Raw genomic sequence first — 18,655 nt, forward strand, 5'->3', positions numbered from 1 at the left:
GAGTTGTCTCAGCTAAGACACATAAATTGTGGATTTTTAACAAGGTACAACTGCTGATTTAAAGTTTGGGTATTCACTTTTCTCAAGAATACAGCTGCTTCAAATAATCAAACTTTTTTTTTAATCCACCTATGACAAGTCCCCCCGTAAAATAAAAAATGAACATCCAGTTAGTTAACCAGCAATTCTTCACTGCTGATATAGAACTATGATTCCTCACCTGCTATTGTCTTGTACTGACAGGGTGACCTGGGGCATGGTCATGTGATATTTGCTTTGGCCAATCGGATGTTGATGACCATGATGCAATAAGGGGGAGAAGGGAGCCTGGGAGCTGACCCTGCCCTCTTGCATTGCTGCAATCCCATGAGAAAAGTGCAAACAGGCCCAGCAGTGAGATGCATGCTACAGTGCTGAGCCTGCACAGGGGCCAGGGACCAAGACAATGAATGGAAAACATGCTTGCTCAGCTGACCCGAACCGCCCTGCATTCTTGTAAGAGAGAACATAAATGTTTGCCGTGTAGCACACATGGCATTATTGCCATGAAATTTAAAGGTAGAGAGAGGCAATGGAGTGGCATTCATCATTCAGCTTTGAAATATTTTTCGTAGCTATGTGGGACAAGAAAGGTCACCTCTAATAGCTATACTAGTGCTTAATGAGTCAATTTAAGTGAATGCAGAAGAAGTAAAGAATTAGGCAAAATCCCCTATTAGAGGTTTTGAGTTTAATTCATCTAAAAACAAGTGGTTGAGTCAAATGATGCTGTTGCATGAGAATGTGAGCATTTTTTGGAATGTTTCTGATCGTAGGTTGGTTATCTCGCCAAGTATTTAATAGAATAGAATAGAAGTTACAAATAATTAAGCAAATGATCATTTTTCACTCTTGGAACACAGGAAAAGGAAGAGAACATAATTTTAAAAATTTCAAGAAGCAAACATGTTAGTTGATACGTAACCAAATCAAGATAAATTTCCTTGCACAAAATTTTAAAAGCCCATCTGGAGTGTGCGCAAACCATTAGTCTAGAGGCCCAATTGTGAATTTCTGCAAAGGCTATTTTCCTTGAATCCTGCAGTCCCTCAAAACCTGATAATAACTTTGGAAATATCCTAACGAGTTGTCTGAGGATTTGGTACTCGTTTAATCTGTCTTGCCTGTTCTTTTACCCAGGGAAGTATAGAAGACAGTAATTTTCATTGATAATACCTGGAGGCCCATCAACACCTGGAGGGCCCGGCCTCCCTGGATAGGATACATTACAAGAAATGGTGTCGCCTGGAATGAAAAATAAAAGTGACAGTCACATAACTGATAGCCCAATGCAATGTGAGTCTCAGTAACAACTCACTCTAGATATTTTTCCATATATGTTAGATTTTGTTGGGTCCTAAACCATGAATTTCAAACAATAAATGACATAAAAGCAAATACCTAATCGAATACCAAGGTGTTTGCTTTTCTGTGTTGTCAGAACAAGAACAAAGATATTACTTTATTCTCAAATTTCACAATTAATAATGTAGTAGCCCAAGGTATATGTACATATCATAAAAGAAAAACTTAAAACCTTCTAAAAGTTTTCAGCTACAATCCTGAAAGTCATTTACTCGTTGAAATTCATATCTGTCAAATATATTTAAAATACCTTCCTTTTTTCTCCCTAGAATGCTTACAAATGGTCTTTCATGCACAATGACATTTTAAATGGAATGCTAGGTTTTTAAAATTAAAATATACATCATTATCTCCAAAGATCATTTTAAAAGACATGTGCTTTGAATACATCATATTATACATATATATGTAATTTTAATACAGTCAGATTGTGTAAGTTCATTCTGAGAAATGAATGAGAAGCAGTCTGGTTATGCCAAACAAATAAAGCAACGAGGGTATTTTAGTATTTGAAGGAATGCGTAGAAATACTGATTGCGCTGTAATGCTTGTAATCTGTTGCAGCAGGTGGAAAGTTTGAACCAAGAACGGGATTGTATTTAGCAGCTCACTCACAGCTAGAAAACTTAGCCCAGAAGAGACTCACTTTACTTCCATGAGTTCCCTTGATGTTCTGACACACAAATATTCAGAATTACCTTTCTGACCCTTTAAGCCGTCAGGGCCCCTCACACCCGGGTGGCCAGGGACACCGGGTTGTCCTCTTTGTCCTGGAGGACCAGGAAATCCCAGTCCTGGGGTCCCAGCAGGTCCTGCTCTGCCTGGGGGGCCTGGTGGCCCAGGAAGCCCTTTGTAACCTGGAGCTGCGTCTTCATGATCCCCCTGGAAATATTGGAGTCATGAGTCAACAACCAATCTCTGAACATCCACAAACTGGAAGCAGGCATTGTAGGTTATAGAAACATGCAAAACCTCCAAAATGCCAGGAGACAGTTACTCTGTAGCAAATATAATTTAAAATAATTAACCTAGATATTTCTTAATATTTTATAGTTTTATAAACATATATATGACATGGGTATGGTAGTTATGCCTCAGATACAGAAGGTGATTGTGTGTGCTATGCCTTAAATACAGAATAAGAAATCTTATGTAGAATTATTTCATATAAGAAAATATAGAAATTAAGTAAATCAAGTGAGGTGGTGGGCTTATAAATTGAATAACGTTCTTATGTATTTGAGACTGTTTTCCTGCACTCTTAGGAGAAGACACCAGGATAGACTCTGTTTTCACCCTCCACTTCTGAGGGTAAAGGCCTAACAAATCCTTTCCCCTTCTCCGTGAGAATTTAACCTTTAACTGTCTAGCTTTGCTCCTCTGAAAACCTGATGAAAATTAGATTGTGAACTACATTCCTAGACAACATGGCCTATAGTAAAATTGATCTCTGGTTGCTAAATTTATATCAGGTTTGGAAAAAGTGTGGAGACCTGTGAGAAGCCCTCACAGGGGTTTCCTTGAATGGTGGCTCCTGTCACTGGCAAGACCCCTGCGGGCCCCCAAAGTCTGTGCTGTGGAGGTAACAGCTCCTGGGGGGGACACGGCTTTCAAGTCAGGGCTGAGCCCACTCCTGCTATCCCTGGTTTCATCTCCTTGCACTCCAGCTGCATGGACAGCTGTGAAGACTGTCATATACCGGGATACCCAACACTGCCCTGATGGCCAATAGAGGGTCCTGTCTTTTACCCTTCTGAGTGGACTGGTCTCCAATGGGTCTATGATAGTCTTATGAATCAGGACTGTTTCAATGAACCCCCAGACACACCTCATGGTTTTCCACCTCATGGAAAAACCATTTGTAAATAATTGCTGCTCAGAAACTACTGAGGATAATAACTAGCCTGGTTTCTGTGATAGTGGAAGCATTCAAAAATATTTCAAATACCTGAGATAGTTTCAGTTCCTAAGCATTGGACCACGTTACATACTCATTTCTGCCCTTTGCTTCCCGCCCATGGTGTAGAAATCCCCCAATTTGATCTAGAGCACACTTTGGCTTTCACAATGGGATGAGCACATTAGGATAATTCCCACCCAGTGACACTGGTGTCCAAATACAGAAGAATCCCCATAGTTGACACTTCTCTACATTGACCACCTCCTTAAGATGCCTTAGTTATCACAGACCAGACATGCACCACACGTACTCAGTGGAAGTCCCTTATGTCGACCACCTCTGCATATTGACCAGTTTGCTTCAGTCCCTTCCATGGTCAACTTACAGGGATTCTACTGTAGTTTCCTAAGTGAAAGAGTTAGTTAGGCAAAGATTACCAAGCCTAAAACAGAGACCATTCACATACTTGACACCAGCAGAAAGGCCAGAAAGCTATAAACACCACTTGACCCAATTTCTAAATGTCTTCTCTTCTACTCACCTGTGTTCGTCTGAAGGGCTCCCTGGACAATCAGGACCTGTCCTTCCCTATCACAGCACCCTCTGTGGCTTCCTATTACACACGGCAGGCAGCACAGTGTGGTGGAAATAGCACACGCACTTCAGAATAAACAGGCTACTTTTTAGCCTACTTGATAGACAGGTGATCTTGAGTAACAACACATCCTAAATCTCCATTTCCTTACTGTATAATTGGAAAAAGAATTGCTGCTCAGAAGACGACCGAGGATAACAACTAGCCTGGTTTCTGTGATAATTGTACGCATTCAAAAATACTTCAGATACCTGAGATAGTTTAAATACCTAAGCATTGGATCATGTTACATAGTCATTTCTTTTATGCTCTTTGTTTCCTACACGTGGTGTCCACCCAAACACATTTCTGTTTGAAATATGCAGAAATATCATTTATCAGCAGGATTTCCCATCAGCCAATGCGCCGAGGTGGTGGATTTGCTCCCTTCACCCCGCCTTACTCGTGTGCACCAGGAAACAGAACGGAAGCTAATTATCAGGAACTACCTCTCCTCACCCTACAGAGTCAACCCAATAGAAATAAAATCACTAGGGGCTGTGTAAGATGCAAAGGTCCCAAAAGAAAATAAACACCATGAGAATGATACAAAGGCTGAGGACAGAAAGTCTCGCTGTAACTCAGCTGCCACTGAGGATTCCAGACCATCTCCAATTAAGCCATACCTTTTATAACAATTCTCTTCTGGTGGAAGGGAGCCCAAGGTGATTCTGATTTACAACATGTCAATATTTACAGAGTTGCAGATTAGTAAATGGAGAAAGGGGAAAGAGATGCTTGTGGGGTCACATCAGAAAGTGAAATTCTACAGCAGGAGAGGAACCAGACATACCGGGGGCCCTGGGTCTCCTTTCTCTCCGGCATGCCCATCCTGACCATGTCGTCCCGGCTGCCCTGGAAATCCTGGGGGTCCATCAGGGCCTCTTTCTCCTTTGTGCCCTAGGAATAGAGGCCAAAAGACAAGTTATTATCAACAGGGAGTGAAGTAGAAGGACACACAGAACGAAAGACGGGGACAAAGGCCTTGACTCTGGACTGGTAGAGTCTCCTCTGAGTGTCTCTGTTACCCAAAGGCACAAGCAGCTGCCAAACCCACGAAGTCTCTTTCTTTGGGAAATGCTCCTTTCCCCCTTTTAATAAGGAAGCAGTGTGTGGAGGTGCCAATCACAGAATCTTCCTACACCTGTGTGATGCCAAACATAGGCCTCTAACACCCAACTATAGTGAACGGGAATGGTTCCCAGCTGAGAACTTATCCTAAACTAATCAATCCCTTCTGAAATTTTCTAACTGGAGCTGACAGTACTCTCTTTATCTCTGGTTGTAAGAACTTGCAGCTGCCTCCCAGTGCCATGGCAGGCCTGAATCTTGTCCCCCTGAAAATCCTATTTCCAACCTTTCACATCCTTTTCAGATAAGTCAGCAAATTATTTTTTTTTTAATTTTAAAAACCTACTTTAATCTGAGTTTCTGTCACTTACAACTAAGACATTTTTGACTAATACAAAAAGATACTGTGATATGGTGAATAAACACCAGGTAAGACAAAGGAAAGTCTTGCTTCAAATCCAAATTCACATCAATGAAGATATGACTATGTGGCTAAAGGAATATTTATGTGTTTTCAAATAAGAGACAAGGGACTTGCCTCATATCACTCTATGAAGGGCAGACAGTATTTTTAAAGCAGTCTCAACAATCCTAACTTATAAGGAATTGATCTGTGGCCACAGGAGAAATTACTGCAAGAGGATGGTCTACGGATCACTCCTATTCTGCATGGAGCTAAGAGTTAGGCTGACCTTTAACTCTTGGTACGACGGGGTCACCCTTTCCTCCTTTGTTGCCAGGTAGTCCTGAGGCACCAGGTTTTCCCTTGTTGAAAAATAAAAGCAACAAATTAGATCAACTGTGATGGGCGAGCCGAAAGTTACACTTGTGCATGTCAAAACTCTCTCTTCTTCCCTTTAAATATCTTATTAAGGATTCTTTTCCCTCCTAAATATCTTATTAAGGACTCTGGCTTGGCAATCTTCATCTTATCCTCTTCTTTGGCATTTAAGGCAGTCCTACCTTACAGAATCAGTAAAAGTTGCTGAAATCTGAGTAGGGTCTGTGCCTGAGTTAATAGAAATGTATCAATGTCAATTTCCTGGTTTTGACAAAGTCCTGTGGTGTTATAAGTTGTCATTGATGCAAGCTGAATGGGTAGAAGAGAATTCTGTCTCATTATGAAACCCCTTCTGAGTCTTCAATTATCTCAAATAAAAATTTGTAATTGGAGAGTTTTTCTTCTATTATCTTGGGCTTTGTAATGTAGAGTTGAGAGGAGAGAGGAGGGTGGGTTAACCACACGAGCAGCCACTGGAGCTGAAGGAAGAGGTTTAGGGCTAAGTTTGTGATGAGAAAAGCAGAGCAGGTTGGGTGCGGTGGCTCATGCCTATAATCCCAGCATTTTGGGAGGCTGACACAGGAAGACTGCTTGAGCCCAGGAGGTGGAGACCAGCCCAGGCAGCATAGTGAGATCTCATCTCTCAAAAAAAAAAAAAAGAAAGAAAGAAAGAAATTAGCTGGGTGTGGTGGTGCACACCTGCAGTCCCAGCTACCTGGGAGCTGAGGCAGGAGGATCACGTGAGCCCTGAAATTTCACGCTCCAATGAACTGTCATGGGACCTCTGCACTCCAGCATGGGTGAGAGAGTGAGACCCAGGTTCAACATATTAATAAATAAACAAGGAAGTTGTTGTGATATCAGTAGGCAGTGGGATGATCCAGGTTTCAGAGGAGAGGTCTGGGCGGGAGATATTGCCATTGGCTCTGTCTGAGTCAAATAATGTAACGTGAAGGAAGGTTGATGAGCAAGGGAAGGGGACATAAAGGCTTCAGTGGTAGTTAATGTATTTCCTTTGTATAATAAGTGAACAACAGATTTTGGCTAATGGTCTTATTATCTTTTGACATCAATGCTGCTCTGAGACTGAACTATCTGATTCATGCCGAGTGTCACGTATTATTGAGTGTCAAACCAAATCAAAAATATGGAAGGCCTGAGGTTACTTATCTGGGGGTGTCAGTAGCCGAAAACACAGACAAGAAACCAGAGGAGGAGGAATGACCAGGCAGAACACGTACTTCACTCCCACGGACCGGCTTCCTGTCTTGCTTTCATACAATCTAACAATGTGCCCAGCAGACACACCCCACCATTCCCCGGCTTCTACTAATTCACAAGCCATGGACTATAAGGAGGAGAAAGATACCAGCGAGATAAGCACAGTGCCGGCATTGGGTGGGGACAGTGAATAGGTGTTGAAACGCAAATGCACAAAAGCGTTGGGAGCCACTTGGTGTGCCGGAAACCCAGCTCCACCCAGTTCAGTGCCCCCAGGACTTCACTCCAGTGTACTAGCCTGTAACCATGCTGGGGGAAGTCAAGAAGGTGGGTGGAACAGGTCTTAGTAGAAATCAATAAACTAGACAGAAGAACTCCAGAGATTAAGAAGTGCTAATATAGGTGGAGTGCGTTTTAACTCCCATTTTTACTGTACAAGCTAAGTCATAAGTGACCATGGAACCCGGCCAAAGTGCGTGGCACTTAGTATCCCATCTAAGAGATGGATAAGGAAAATGTCCTTCTGATGGCTAATCTGTCAGCACAGAAAACTGTCATATAGCATTTGAACCAGTTTCTCTCCAGAAGAATACAGCTGCATGCTTAATACACAGGGCCTTGGTGCCCTGGAAAAATGAACCCACTCTGGAGTCAACAGTTGATTAAGCAGCGCCCGGAGAATTGGAAGGTGCTATGAACTGTTCTGATGCTCTGTCAATGTGGAATTTAAAGATCCCAGACTTATTTGAGCTAGTAAAGAAAAAAAAAAAATCACCAGTGCTATTACCGGGTTTCACTAGAGAAACATTTACTGGAAATGTTACTGAAGCGGTTTTGGAAGCTACACAGTCCTTGGTGTTACTCTCAGCTCGCAGGACACAGCGGTTAACAAGACCATGTGGCCTTCACAGCACTTCAGCTCTGGTGAAATCAATGGCCTCAGAGATTCCTGGGCAAAGGATCTCTGAAAGCTATTTTTCACAATCCTAAAACCTGAGACCAATAAACACTGGCATTAATATAACAAGAGCCCACTAGCAACAAAAGTTCCTCTCTGCCAGGACCGTCCTGATTGTTTTTTGGATGCTCCAGCTCAGGGTCTTCAACCCGTCCTGACCAAGGGAAGCCAGTAGGTAGGCAAGATGGGGCCTGGACACCCCGGCTCCGGCATCGCCTGACAGGCCTGGCCGACTCAGCGGGCACAGCCAGTAGGGAAGAGGGAATGCAATAACCACATGGTCGTGAACTTGCAGTTTCTCCAAGGAAGCCACAGATGTCATAGTAATAAAACAAGACCATGACAACACAGCAAACACTCCAGCAGGTCTGATATGGCCTCTGACGGTTTGCGACTGTGGTTTTCTCTACAGACTCCCAGACATCTTGTTCACTAGTATGTGCCTTATAGTTTGCAGAACACACACTGGACTGAATTTTTACCAACAAACCTATAAAGATGGTGTTGTTATATTTATTTTATACGTGGTGTGACTGAAGCTCAGAAAGACCGCAGTTTGCAAATTCAGAGGTGGGATATGAGGCTGGGGCCACTTGCTTCTAGGCACAAGGGCCCTGCAGGACAGCGTCCTGGTGGGAAACCCCATCCTAGAGGCTCTCTCAGGCTAAGGCAATGAGCACAAAGACGTGGTTCGATCACAGGAAAAAACTGCAAAGAATTTAAGCCTACTTCTCTGTTTTCTACTTTCTTACCCATCTGTGCTGCTATGGTCAGGGACCAGCAGATAAGAGGGGAGAGGTAGGAGAAGGGGGACACCCAAGAGTGACAGCACCTAACATGTCCTCTCTTCTGTGTGCCCTCTCCTCCTCCCCCCATCTCCTCCTCTCCCCTCACCCTCCCCTATCCTCCTCTCCTCTCCTCTCTCCACCTCTCCCCACCCCTCCCCTCCACCCCTCTCTTCGCCTCTCTCCCCTCCCCTCACTCTCCTCCTCCCTCCTCCTCATCTCTCCTCCCTTCCCCCCTCCCCTCCTCCTCTCCCCTCCCCTCTCCTCGTCTTCTCTCCTCCTGTCCCCTCCTCCTCCCCCTCCTCTTCTCTCTTCTGTCCTCTCTTTTCTCTCAGGGATACATCATACAATCTTGATCCCTGACAGTGACCACAGTGTGATGAATTCAATGCACAGAAGTCATACAGACCAGTCACATACAGAACACAGACATCACACCCATAGCCAGCCTGAAGAGGGAAGCCCTAGTGCAAGTGAACTAAGTGAATCTCACCCATGGTAACCCCACGTGAACAAGCCGTGTGACACTCAGAGACGCAGAGACACTAGCCCTAAGGAGCAGCTCGATAGGAAGCCACAAAACTACTTTAGAACCATGAAAAGCTTGAGAAGATTGAGTAGCAACACACATACAAATGACTAGGATAAAATGCTGAATTTAAGAAGCAATAAAATGCAAATAAAATACAAAAATGCAAACTCCTTAATAACTGCAGCCATGTTCACTCAACACGCATGCGTTAAGGACCAAGCTTTCTGGTGGGTAGGCTTGGCCAGAGTGCTTTGTAAAGTCACGAAGTGGTCCTGGAAGACCATAACTGCCACCTCCACTTAAGGACCTCAGGTCAGAACCTGATTTTCATGTGATTTTTTTGGGAAAAAAAAAAAAAAGGAAAATAGTACTTCTGGGCTTGATGGTTATGTCCCAAGCCATGACAGGATTAAGGCTCTTTAACAAGGAGGGGACAGAGGGGCCATGTTCAGCTTCTGTAGGGGGAGAGTGACTTCATTCTGTATGCTCAGACAGCCGAAAGGCTGTGCCTCAGCCTCATTCATAACGTTCAGCAAGCGAAACCACTTTTGAGATAGATCTCATCCACTCCTAGGCCCTCAGACAGAGCCAATGGCAATATCTCCCGCCCAGACCTCTCCTCTGAAACCTGGATAGTCCCACTGCCTACTGATATCTTGACTTCCTTGTCTATCAGGCACCTCAAACTTGAATGTCCTGAGCATTATTGCCCCTGCCCTCACCTGACACCTGTTCCTTCCATTTCATTCATAAATGGCAGTTACTTCTTCCAGTGGCTCAATCCCAAACCCTTAGCTGTAGCCTTCACTTCTATTTTTCTTGTATCTTATGTCCATGTAATAGTCAACCTATGGGCTCTATCTTCAAAAGATATCAGAAGCTTACCGTCCTTAATCTCACTGCCGTCCTCTACCAGGATTTTTCAAGAGCCTCCCAGCTAATCTCCCTTATCTTAGGGTCTGTTCTTCATACAGAAACCAGAAGGAATGACCCATTTAAAACTATGACATTTCTCTCTTTAAAACTCTCCCCTGGATTTTCTATGCCATCTGGAGTAAAAGCTCCAATCTTACCCACCTGCAAAGTCCCAAGCTCTGTGGCCCTTCCTAGCCTCCAGCCAGTTCTTTGGCTCCATTTCTTGCCCTACCCCTCACTCTCTCCACTCAAGCAACACTGAATGGCATTTACCTTGACCGGCACCTGCCACACTGATGAGTAAGGCAGTCTGTGCCTCTGTGAAGCTCTGGTCCCTGCTGTGTCCCCAGTACCTAGATTCTAGGTCCTGGAACAACACCCGGGACCTAGCAGATGCTCAGTAAATACTAATTAGTTGAATAAATGAATAGGTGGATGAATTAATATAGAGATTTTTTAGTCATTAATATCATGTTCATGAGTTCAAAACATAAACTGTCAATCATACTATAAATTAGAGGAACATTGTTCTTTATCTCAATGTGTCACTTTTATCTGTAAAAACTATGACTGTTAAGAGTCACTCACTGGTAGCCCTGGAGAGCCTTTAGCACCAGGAAGGCCTGGGTCACCCTTTTCTCCAAGCCAGCCAGGAATTCCCAAGTCTCCTTTACTCCCCGGCCTCCCGGGAAGTCCTGGTGGCCCAGGGGGGCCCATGGGTGCAGGTTTGCAGGCACAGGGACCTTCATTTCCTAGACAGAGAATAGAAAACAGATTTGTCACATTTTCTGAATAAACTTCCCAAAAAGGGCTTTATTACACAAAGTGGCAGTACAAATGAAGAACAAAGGGGGGCTGACGTGCCCTCTTCTTGAGCAGACAAATGATAACGTGAAGTTGCGTGGGGCGCTGCGGGCACGGGCCGTGTGGGGCCAGGCAGCAGTTCTAAACACATGGCGGGGGGGTTGGGTCCCTAATGAACTCGTCCTGACAAATTCTAGGGGGAAAGCTCATATCCAGTTCTACCGAAGAACTTTAAAAATAAGAAAACTTTTTACTTTTTTTTTTAAATTGTAGGTTCATGTGAGGGTACAACCAAATCACAATATTTGAATTTGTTAGGTAGAGTCCCTTTTGTAGCTCTGTCCTGCCCCCAAAAGGTGTGCCATGCACCCGCATAGCTCTGCAGTTAGCACGCCAGCGGGGCATCCCAGGGGCGGCGGGTTCCAACTGGGCCTGATTAACAAACTTCTTACTTTTAAAGGCTTACAGGTCATTTGTTTGATTCCTACTGAAGAAACTCAGAAAATTAATTGGTTAGAGCATAATCCTGAACAATTAAAGAAATGAAATAATACGTGAAGAAGGACTGTTGACCATGTCTCATATTCCAATCGATAATTCACCACAACACATTTTCTCATCGCCAGGGCTTTTTGTTTTAAGAAAGGTAGAGTGGGGCGGCGCCTGTGGCTCAAAGGAGTAGGGCGCCAGCCCCAGGTACCAAAGGTGGTGGGTTCAAACCCAGCCCCAGCCGAAAACTGCAAAAAAAAAAAAAGAAAGGTAGAGTGACAAGCATTGATGAGTCTGGGAAATATGGCTCCCACAGAGGGAAACTGAAATGAAGTGTCAGTGCTGTCCTCCCATGAAGCGTCAGTGCTGTCCTCCCATGAAGCGTCAGCGCTGTCCTCTCTCTGACACTCGGGAAGAATCAACAGGCCCCCCTGAGCAAAGTCGCCTGGGGAGGCAAATTTCACAGCAGCTGTGTCTCCTTCACAGTCTACAGTAGAAGGGTTTGACTTTCCCATGACTATGTTTTTCTAAGAGAATATTGGCATTTTTTAACTTAATTTTTATTAAATCATAACTGGATACATTCATAGCGTACAATGTGATGATTTGATATACAATGTGGAATGCTTAAATCAAACTGATTAACATAACCATCACCTCACTTACTTATTTTTTTGGGGGGGTAAGACATTTATAACACATTCTTAGTTGTTTTGAAATGTCCCCTTGCATTGTGTACATTAGGCGAGATCCCGCCAAATACCCTCCCCTCCCCCTCCCCTCCTCTCCCCTCCCCCTCCCCTCCTTCTTTGTGGACTAGATTTGTGTTTTATCATTCGTATGACAGTGTAAGTGATAATATATTGGTTTCATCGTGGTATTGAATACATTAGATGCTTTTTTTTCCATTCTTGAGATACTTTACTAAGAATATGTTCCAGCTCTATCCAGGTAAAGATAAAAGAAGTAAAGTCTCCATCTTTTTTATGGATGAATACTATTCTATGGTGTACATATAGCACAATTTGTTAATCCATTCATGGGGTGATGGGCATTTGGGCTGTTTCCATGACTGGGCAATTATGAATTGGCTGCAATAAATATTCTGGTGCAAACAACTTTGTTGTAAAATGATCTTTGTTCATCTCAGCAGATTCCTAGTAATGAAACTGCAGGCTCATATGGTAAGTCGACTTTTAGTTCCTTGAGAATTCTCCATTCTTCTTTCCGAAAAGGCAGTATTCATTTGCAGTCCCACCGGCAGTGTACAAGTGTTTCCTTCTCTCCACATCCACGCCAGCATCTGCAGTTTTGGGATTTTGTGATGTGGGCTAATCTTATTGGAGTTAGGTGATAACTCAAAGTGGTTTTGATTTGCATTTCTCTGATAATTAAAGATGATGAGCATTTTTTCATGTGTTTCTCGGCCATTCGCCTGTCATTCAGATGAACCCAGGCACACACATATAGTCATTTCACCTTTGATAAACCTAACAAAAACACACATTGGGGAAAAGATTCCCTACTTAACAAATAATGCTGGGTGAACTGGCTGGCGACGTGTAGAAGACTGAAACTAGACCCTCACCTTTCACCACTAACAAAAATTGATTCTCACTGGGGTAAAGATTTAAATTTAAGATATGAAACTATAAAAATACTTTTTGTGACTTTGAATCACATCTTAACACATAATGAAATGAAGTGCTCAGTGGGGTGACTAGGTGAGTAACAAATCTGAGTCAAAGGCCTCATTGTGCATCTCAGAATCCCCTACCATTTGCAAAATGTGGTTGTCTTCTAGAAATTCTGCCTTGATGCATACTCACCTTTTTCCCCTTTTGAGCCTCTTCCTCCTGGAGGACCCACTTTGCCTTTCATTCCTTTTGGTCCAGGGAGCCCAGGACTACAATATATCACTGTACAGGGAGGGGAGTGGGAGGAGAGAATCACATAATTTTTGTGTCTCTAGCACGCACATCCTCCTCCCTATGTCCCTCCTCAGCTCCATTCTTCATTCCATTCTTTTCCTAGAATTCACCCTCTCTACTATTAAAGAATACACACGCATACGGACCATGCAATGGTTACAGCGTGTTTCTGCTAACTTACAATAAAGCATCCCTGATCTCAGCCCTGAGTTAATAGGTTCTAAACAAGAGAATGGACAACAAAATAAACAACATGCCCAGAACAATGCAAACAAACAACAAGAACAATGACAAAACCCTCAGTCGGTTATGGCAAATATTGTTTCCCTTCGATTATCCATCATTAGCTGGTGAAGGGAATATAAATCATGGCTTGCAAAAGCAAAATTTCAAAATTTCAGAGATAACTATTTAAAGATGACAGATAAAAACCCAAACAATAAATTCTACATTCTCTCCAAGTCCCAGTAGAATAAAAGACACTAAAAGAATATTACGAAAAGGCTCAAATTTTCGAACCTGCAGGACAAAGAAAAAGGGAAAGAAACCAACAGCAAACAAACAACTGAAAAACAGGAAAAGTATTTAGCTGACCCTAAAAAAGCTGAATTTGAAGAAGGCAGTGGGGAAAGCTTAAAAAGAACCTGATTCACATCAGAAATGTCCTCTAACACTGTACCTCTGAATGCAGAATGACGGCGAGGTCCAAACAGGATGACTTGTTACCAACAACAACAACCAGACCCTAATCAGATCAGACGATCCCCTTCCTTAAAACTGCAGCAGGAAAAAATGACAGCTCCTCCCCCCGCTACCAAAAGTTGGAGGAAACAGATAACACAGCAAGAACAAACCTTCAAAAGAAATGACATAAAATGATTAAAATGGCAGATGAGAGAGGGTATTTTACCCCTGAAGCAAGAATAAGCCACTGCAGAAGGAAGCATTAAAAATGAACAACAGTAATGACAAAATCCTTGAGGGGGGGAGATACACACACACACACAGACGGCCGAAGATGGAGTTGGAAAAACCTCCCAAAAAGCGTTCCCGTTGAGGGGTCAGAGCATCGTCACTCCATGTAAACACCTGATGACCAACTACCCACATAGACAAGCACCTTCAGAAGAGCTGAAAATAAGGTGAGCGATCATACTGCCTTGCTTTAAAACTGTATCAAGGAAGGAGGCACTGAAGGAGAAAAGACAGTCTGGCACAGCCTCAGCCACCTCTCCCCACTCAGAGTTGCACCAGCTCGCCAAATGGAGAGAGTCTGTGTGCCTGGGGAGGGGGGGTGAAGTGATTACGGGGCTTAGAATTGAAACTTGGGGCCACCCTGGCACAGGGAAACACAGCACTGGGCAGAATTCTGTGGGTGCCCTTGGAGGGAGCATTTTGACAAGCCAGAACAGAGGGAAGCCCTTCACCCTGGAGCACTAGTTCCTCCCTAGCCCCACTACTGGCAGGAAAAGAGCAGCCTGGGTCCTGAACTAAATTTGTAAGGCAGTTGGGCCACAACAGCAGCAGTCCTTGAGCAATTCCTGTGGCTGTGCTGGCTCAGAGCCAGCAGAACTGGGGAGCACGTGACACAGTGAGTAATCAGCAGCTGTGGCCAAACCAGTCCCTATCATCCTCCCCAGCCACAGGCAGTGCACCTCAGAGAGAGCCTTCTCCCACTTGGAGAAAGGAAAGTGAAACATTTAGAGGACTTTATCTTGCAACTTGGGCACCAGCCAAGCCACAATACAATAAAGCACCCAGCAGACTCCCAAAACCCCTGCGTGGAGCCTTCATTCCTAGACAGCATCTCTGGACCCACCCTAGGCCAGAAGGAAAGTGCTGACCTGAAGGGAAGGACCCGGTTCTGGCAGGATTCACCACCTGCTGACTAAAGAGCCCTTGGGCTTGGAATAAACATCAGGCCATGGGCTGTGGGTGAAACTTGCTGACCTGGTGTGACTTGGCAATGGTGGCCACCAGGGAAGGGCGTGTGCACATCACTCCACCCCCAACTCCAGCAGCCCAGCACAGAGAGTGAATAAACACAGTGAGAGGCTTTGCCTGGTAATCCAAGGAATTATCTTGTTTGTATCTTACCCACCTTCATCAATGCAGTACTGCCAGGACCTTGCAACAGTCACAGCATTACTGGGCTTGCCCCTCGCCCCCAGTGCTGATATGACTGCAATGACCCAAGGCTTAGCTCATAACACTCGATTCCCTTTGAATATCTGGAAAGCCTTCTCAAGGAGGACAAATTAAAAAAAAAGTTTCAAAAAAGTAAAGAGGTGGAGAGTCATGAATAAAGATTAAATGAATAGATGTGTATGATTAGTTTAATAACAGATAATTTAATAGAGTCCAGAAAGAGAAAAAAATGAAAAAAATGGAGAGAATGTCTTCAAAGAAATACTTCAAGAATTTTTTCCAGAAATGAAGAATGAATGTTGGATTAAAACTACATATTGAGTGCCCATAAACAAACAAACATGTACCCACATAAAAGCAAGTCAATGTGGAATTTAAGACACTGAAATAAAAAATAGCTCTTATGTGCTTCCAGAAAGGAAAATAGATTTCAAACAAAGAATCAAGTATCTAAGTGTTGTTGGAGTTCTCAATAGTAAGACTGGAAACTAGAAAATGATAAAGAATACCTTCAAAGTCTTGAGGACAGAGACTTCCAACCTAGAATTTTATACCCAGCCAAACTATCAGTCAAATTCCATAGTTGAAAGAAGGCATTTCCAAAAAGGTAAGATCTCCTGACTTTACCTTTTTATTTACTCCCTTTCTTAGGAAGCATAAGAGGGAATAAACCTTTGAAAGAAATATGAGTTGTAGAAAACAAAGGGACCCAGAGAGAGAGAGAATGAGAGAAATTCTGAGTGTGACAGTACAAGAGGATCTATTTGGTATCCCAGCAACAAATCAAAAGTGCAACCTGACCTAATGTGAAAAGTCAAAAAGCTCCAAAAAAGATTTATACTGATATACACAGATAATACTGATAGAATATTTAACGAGTTAAAAGAGTATTATGATGAGATTTGTATAATTCTGGGTTATTTGAGGTTAAGTTAATAATAAGTATATTTAAAATCAGGAAATACACAAACAAAAAAAGAGACAATTTACAAATGCTATGCTGGAAAAGTAATAATATATACCAGTATACAGTTCAGCTGGTAAACAGAACTTATACAACCGTTCAGTGTAAACACTGACTATTCATGTAACAAAAATTATGGTGCTTATTATGTTGTAGGTTGTGGGAGTGGAAAATGTGCATGTTTGTGTGTGGGTGGGGGGCGGTAGGGTGGTGGTGAACGAGAGCTCAACTCATCTTCCGTACCAGGAAGAAAAGAGAAAATGTTCAAACTGAAAAATAAGAAATAGCAGTGTAAGTATGTTGAACGGCAAAATAAGGGCAAATAACAGAAAGATTCAACAAAATGAGTTGAGATAAATGACCCCTAGAAAGAGAAGATTAGGAGAAGGGACTGCCTAGAATTTCAGTTCTTTATAACAGGCCTTGTAGAAAAGTTTGACTCTTAAATCTGGCCCATATGTAACTCTGATAAAAATAAAACTACCTTTAAAAAATAAAAATTGTATTAATTTTCAAAATTCTATCAGTTACACTTAAACTCCCAACCACATAATTGTACATACTTTAATGTGATAGTCCAACCTCATTTATTTTTAAGAGTTTTATTTTTATTAACTCAGCCCATGAAATGTTGCATAACTTTTTAAATATTTAGAAAGTTATACTTTCAGAATGCAACTGCTAGTATCAAATGCAGTACAAATTCTAGCAAATATGATCAAGAAGTTCTTTACCATCTGATCCTGGGAGTCCCTGCAGTCCTGGTGCTCCAGGCAGGCCGGGTGGTCCTGGCTTCCCAGGTTTTCCTGGAGCAGAATCAGGTTTCCCAGGAACACCAGGTGCCCCTGGAATCCCTGGACGACCAGGAATCCCTTGTGGCCCCCGGGGTCCTACGGTGCCTGCAAGAGAAATCAAGAGTAAAAACCACATGTACTCTTAAAATAAACATTTCTATAGAAAAGGTCAAAATCAGTACATTCTTCTCAGGTCATGGAATTTTTTTAAAGGAAAGTGGATGGAACTGGCGTAAGTTTTGCTAAGCCAGATACAGTCAGACACTGTATGATGTCCCTCATATGTGGCATCTAGAACAGTCAAACTCGTGGAAGCACAGGGTGGAATTGTGGTTGGCGGGGCTGGGGGAAGAGGGCAATGGGATGATGTTGGTCAAAGGATACAAAGATCAACAAGTTCCAGACATCTCGTGTACAGCATGAGGCTGAAAGCTAACAATACTGTGTGATGTATGTGAGAGGATGGATCTACAGTTAAATCTGCTCAACACACACACACACACACACACACGATAACTAGAGGTATGTGAATTAGCTGGAATATGGTGATCATTTCACAATGGAACTTATGTCAGAGCATCAAGGTGTATGCCTTAAAAATATGCAAATTTAATATAGTAACAAGGCTTCAATAAAGCTATCTTAAAAAAAAACTGCTCTAGACGACAGTGCTCAGAAGTAGAAAAAAAAATGAGTGATGTATAAAAAGCTTCTTTTCTAGGAAGCATATTAGCTAGCTATAAAGCAGAAGGTATATTATAATAATCTGAATAAATTGCATTAAAAGAAACACTATAGCTCAGAAATAACTGACTGTCCTAGCCACTAAAATACCTCACCTCTTTGAAATAAGCACATATGTGGCAACAAACAGGTTTGGGGAATCAGGTTTTCTTACCTTTTCCCCATTCTTTACGGTTATTAGAAAAGGAATATCTTTTATTGAATTAAATTTATTTTTTTCCATCTTTCCACCTTGATAACTTGGTAAAAATAAGCTGAATAAACATATCAGCACATTTAGTGGATAAAAACACACCCTCACATAAATGACCTATGCAGAACACAGGACGCCACACTTTTCACAGCACTTAGTGGTGAAGGACAGAGGTGCCAGATGTGAACTTCTCCCTCTATAGCCAGGGGCCATAAGGACATTATTTAACTGATTAAATCTTCCATATACACCTCAGAGGCCCATTGTGAGGCTTAAATAAAATAATCCAAGTAAGGAGCTTAGTGTAATACCAGCCACAGCGCACGCTCAGCGAATGTGCAGATGCGGCCTGCGTTCAGGTGAGGTCCAGATGAGTGATGAAGCCGG

The 18,655-nt window shown here is 42.8% G+C and overlaps 1 protein-coding gene across 12 annotated transcripts in view; it reads right to left on the minus strand.

Moving 5' to 3' along the window:
- Positions 1-18,655, minus strand: part of COL4A4 (collagen type IV alpha 4 chain) — a 122,932-nt gene that overhangs the window by 49,650 nt on the left and 54,627 nt on the right. For all 12 annotated transcript variants that reach the window (XM_053598295.1, XM_053598296.1, XM_053598290.1 and 9 more), the window contains 7 exons: positions 17,272-17,436; positions 13,324-13,413; positions 10,790-10,953; positions 5,702-5,774; positions 4,732-4,838; positions 2,103-2,286; positions 1,216-1,284 (listed from right to left, as the gene is read on the minus strand). In XM_053598295.1, the coding sequence (XP_053454270.1) occupies positions 1,216-1,284; positions 2,103-2,286; positions 4,732-4,838; positions 5,702-5,774; positions 10,790-10,953; positions 13,324-13,413; positions 17,272-17,436 (852 nt within the window). The remainder of the gene's footprint in view (positions 1-1,215; positions 1,285-2,102; positions 2,287-4,731; positions 4,839-5,701; positions 5,775-10,789; positions 10,954-13,323; positions 13,414-17,271; positions 17,437-18,655) is intronic.

This window comes from Nycticebus coucang, chromosome 7, assembly GCF_027406575.1.
Source record: "Nycticebus coucang isolate mNycCou1 chromosome 7, mNycCou1.pri, whole genome shotgun sequence".
Classification (NCBI taxonomy): domain Eukaryota; kingdom Metazoa; phylum Chordata; class Mammalia; order Primates; family Lorisidae; genus Nycticebus; species Nycticebus coucang.